The sequence below is a fragment of the Octodon degus genome, unplaced genomic scaffold (genome assembly GCF_000260255.1).
Source record: "Octodon degus isolate 3935 unplaced genomic scaffold, OctDeg1.0 scaffold00113, whole genome shotgun sequence".
Classification (NCBI taxonomy): Eukaryota; Metazoa; Chordata; class Mammalia; order Rodentia; family Octodontidae; genus Octodon; species Octodon degus.
In genome coordinates, this window is record NW_004524689.1 from 7905458 (window position 1) to 7907455 (window position 1998).

General features: G+C 51.1%; 1 protein-coding gene across 3 annotated transcripts in view; it reads left to right on the plus strand.

The window, feature by feature from the left end:
• Window positions 1-1998, plus strand: part of LOC101576402 (F-box only protein 44) — a 6305-nt gene that overhangs the window by 2878 nt on the left and 1429 nt on the right. For all 3 annotated transcript variants that reach the window (XM_023699572.1, XM_004639657.2, XM_023699571.1), the window contains exons 3-5: window positions 602-728; window positions 850-945; window positions 1021-1156. In XM_023699572.1, the coding sequence (XP_023555340.1) occupies window positions 602-728; window positions 850-945; window positions 1021-1156 (359 nt within the window). The remainder of the gene's footprint in view (window positions 1-601; window positions 729-849; window positions 946-1020; window positions 1157-1998) is intronic.

The window sequence follows — 1998 nt, forward strand, 5'->3', positions numbered from 1 at the left end:
ATGGGGCTCTTTTTGAGACAGGGTTTCACTATTCAGATTCAATTTCTAGGACCCACACATACACACAAAAAAAAAAAAAGAAAACCAGAAACAAAGGGACAGTAGGTAGCCTCACCAATTTAAAATTGCTTCACAGAAAGTTTCCCAGCTTGTTTTTGAGTGCAACTCCAGAGAAGTCCAAGGCTCAGAGAAGGAAAGTAAATTATCTAAGGTTACACAGCCCAGGTTTGACAGAGCTGGTATAAGACTCAGGTTTGCTTGCCTGCCAAGCACAAGGTCCTGAGTTCAAACCCTGGTACCGCCAAAAAAAAAAAAAAAAAAAAAAAAAAGACTCAGGTTTGTCTGGCCCATGACAGAACTTTCTCCATCACAGAAGGATTCTGTTTGTTCTCATCAATCTTTTGTCCAAAATTCTCAGTGGAAATCACTTCCCTGTGCCTGGGACACAGGAGAGCCAAACTGGAGGTAGACACTGGTGAACTGCATTGACCCTGGAGTTAGAGGGCATCAGCTGCCCAGTTCCAGGCAGGATGGGAGGGGCAGGCGGAGCAGGGACCAGCAGGGCTCCTACCACCTACCCAGCGCTCTGCTTTACCACCAGAGGGGTTTGAATTCTGGAGCCTGGACGTGAATGGCGGCGATGAATGGAAAGTGGAGGCCCTGTCCCGGGAGCAGAGGAAGGAGTTTCCCAACGACCGCGTCAAGAAATACTTTGTGACTTCATATTAGTAAGATCGGGGACACAGAGCACAGGGGGAAGGCGAGCCCCAGTCCCTGCCCACCTTGGGAGGGACAGTCAGAGGCCCCGGGTCCTGGGGGTGACCCCAGCCCCCTTCCACCCACCCCCAGCACCTGCCTCAAGTCCCAGGTGGTGGACCTCAAGGCCGAGGGGTACTGGGAGGAGCTCATGGACACAATGCGGCCGGACATCGAGGTCAGAGACTGGTGAGTGACAGGGTGAAGGTCTGGGGGCAGCTATTGCTCAGGGCCCCTAACCCCATTCTGCCCCCCACCCCACAGGTTCGCAGCCAGGCCAGACTGCGGGTCAAAGTACCAGCTGTGCGTCCAACTGCTGTCGTCTGCTCATGCACCTCTGGGGACCTTCCAGCCAGACCCAGCGACGATCCAACAGAAAAGTGATGCCAAATGGAGAGAGGTAGGTGGCCTCAAGGGGCAGGGGCAGCATCCCCAAGGGGCACAGCAGCGAGGCGGGTCTGGTATCAGGTTCCAAGCTCTACCACTTCTCCCAGGGGCTTCATCCACACAATGGAAAGAAAGGTGCTTCCCTCGCAGCACGATGCCAGATGCAAAAAGCATTCAGAAAGTGGGGTCCGGTCACACACACACACACACACACACGCACGCACGCATGAAGGTTGATTTTTACTAATGACTAATATCGAGGGCTACTACAGGTGTCCAACCTACAGTAACTTCACTTGTGATATTTTGGCTTCACAATGGATTTATCAGCTATGATCCCACCTGACAGGAGCATCTGGACTTACAAGAGTTTCATTTAGGATTTTGTAAAAGCCAGATTTGTTTATCAGGGCATGGGGTGTACTGCCACTTACAGTGTTCTCAACAAATGATGGTTGAGGATTCAATTATGACTTGAGGAACATCTGCCTTTACCAAACTGGGGTCACCAATATTGTCCTTTAAGGCTAGATACAGAAATCTTAGGCTGTGCGGGCTGTCCTATCTCTGTCACAGCTACTTGGCCTTTACCTCTGCTGTGAAAGCAGCTGTAGTCGGCATGCAAGCCAGCACACAGGTGGCTGTGTTGCAGTAAAACTTTATTTATAAAAATAGGCAGTGAAGGGCTGGTGAGATGGCTCAGTGGTCTAAAGCACCTACTTAGAACAAGCTTAGTAAAGCACAGGGACCACGGTTCAATCCCCCAGCGCCACATGCCAGCCAGCCCCGCCCCCTGGTGGGGTGAGCTGGCCACACATACACACATACACACACATAAATAATAAAAAATAAAAT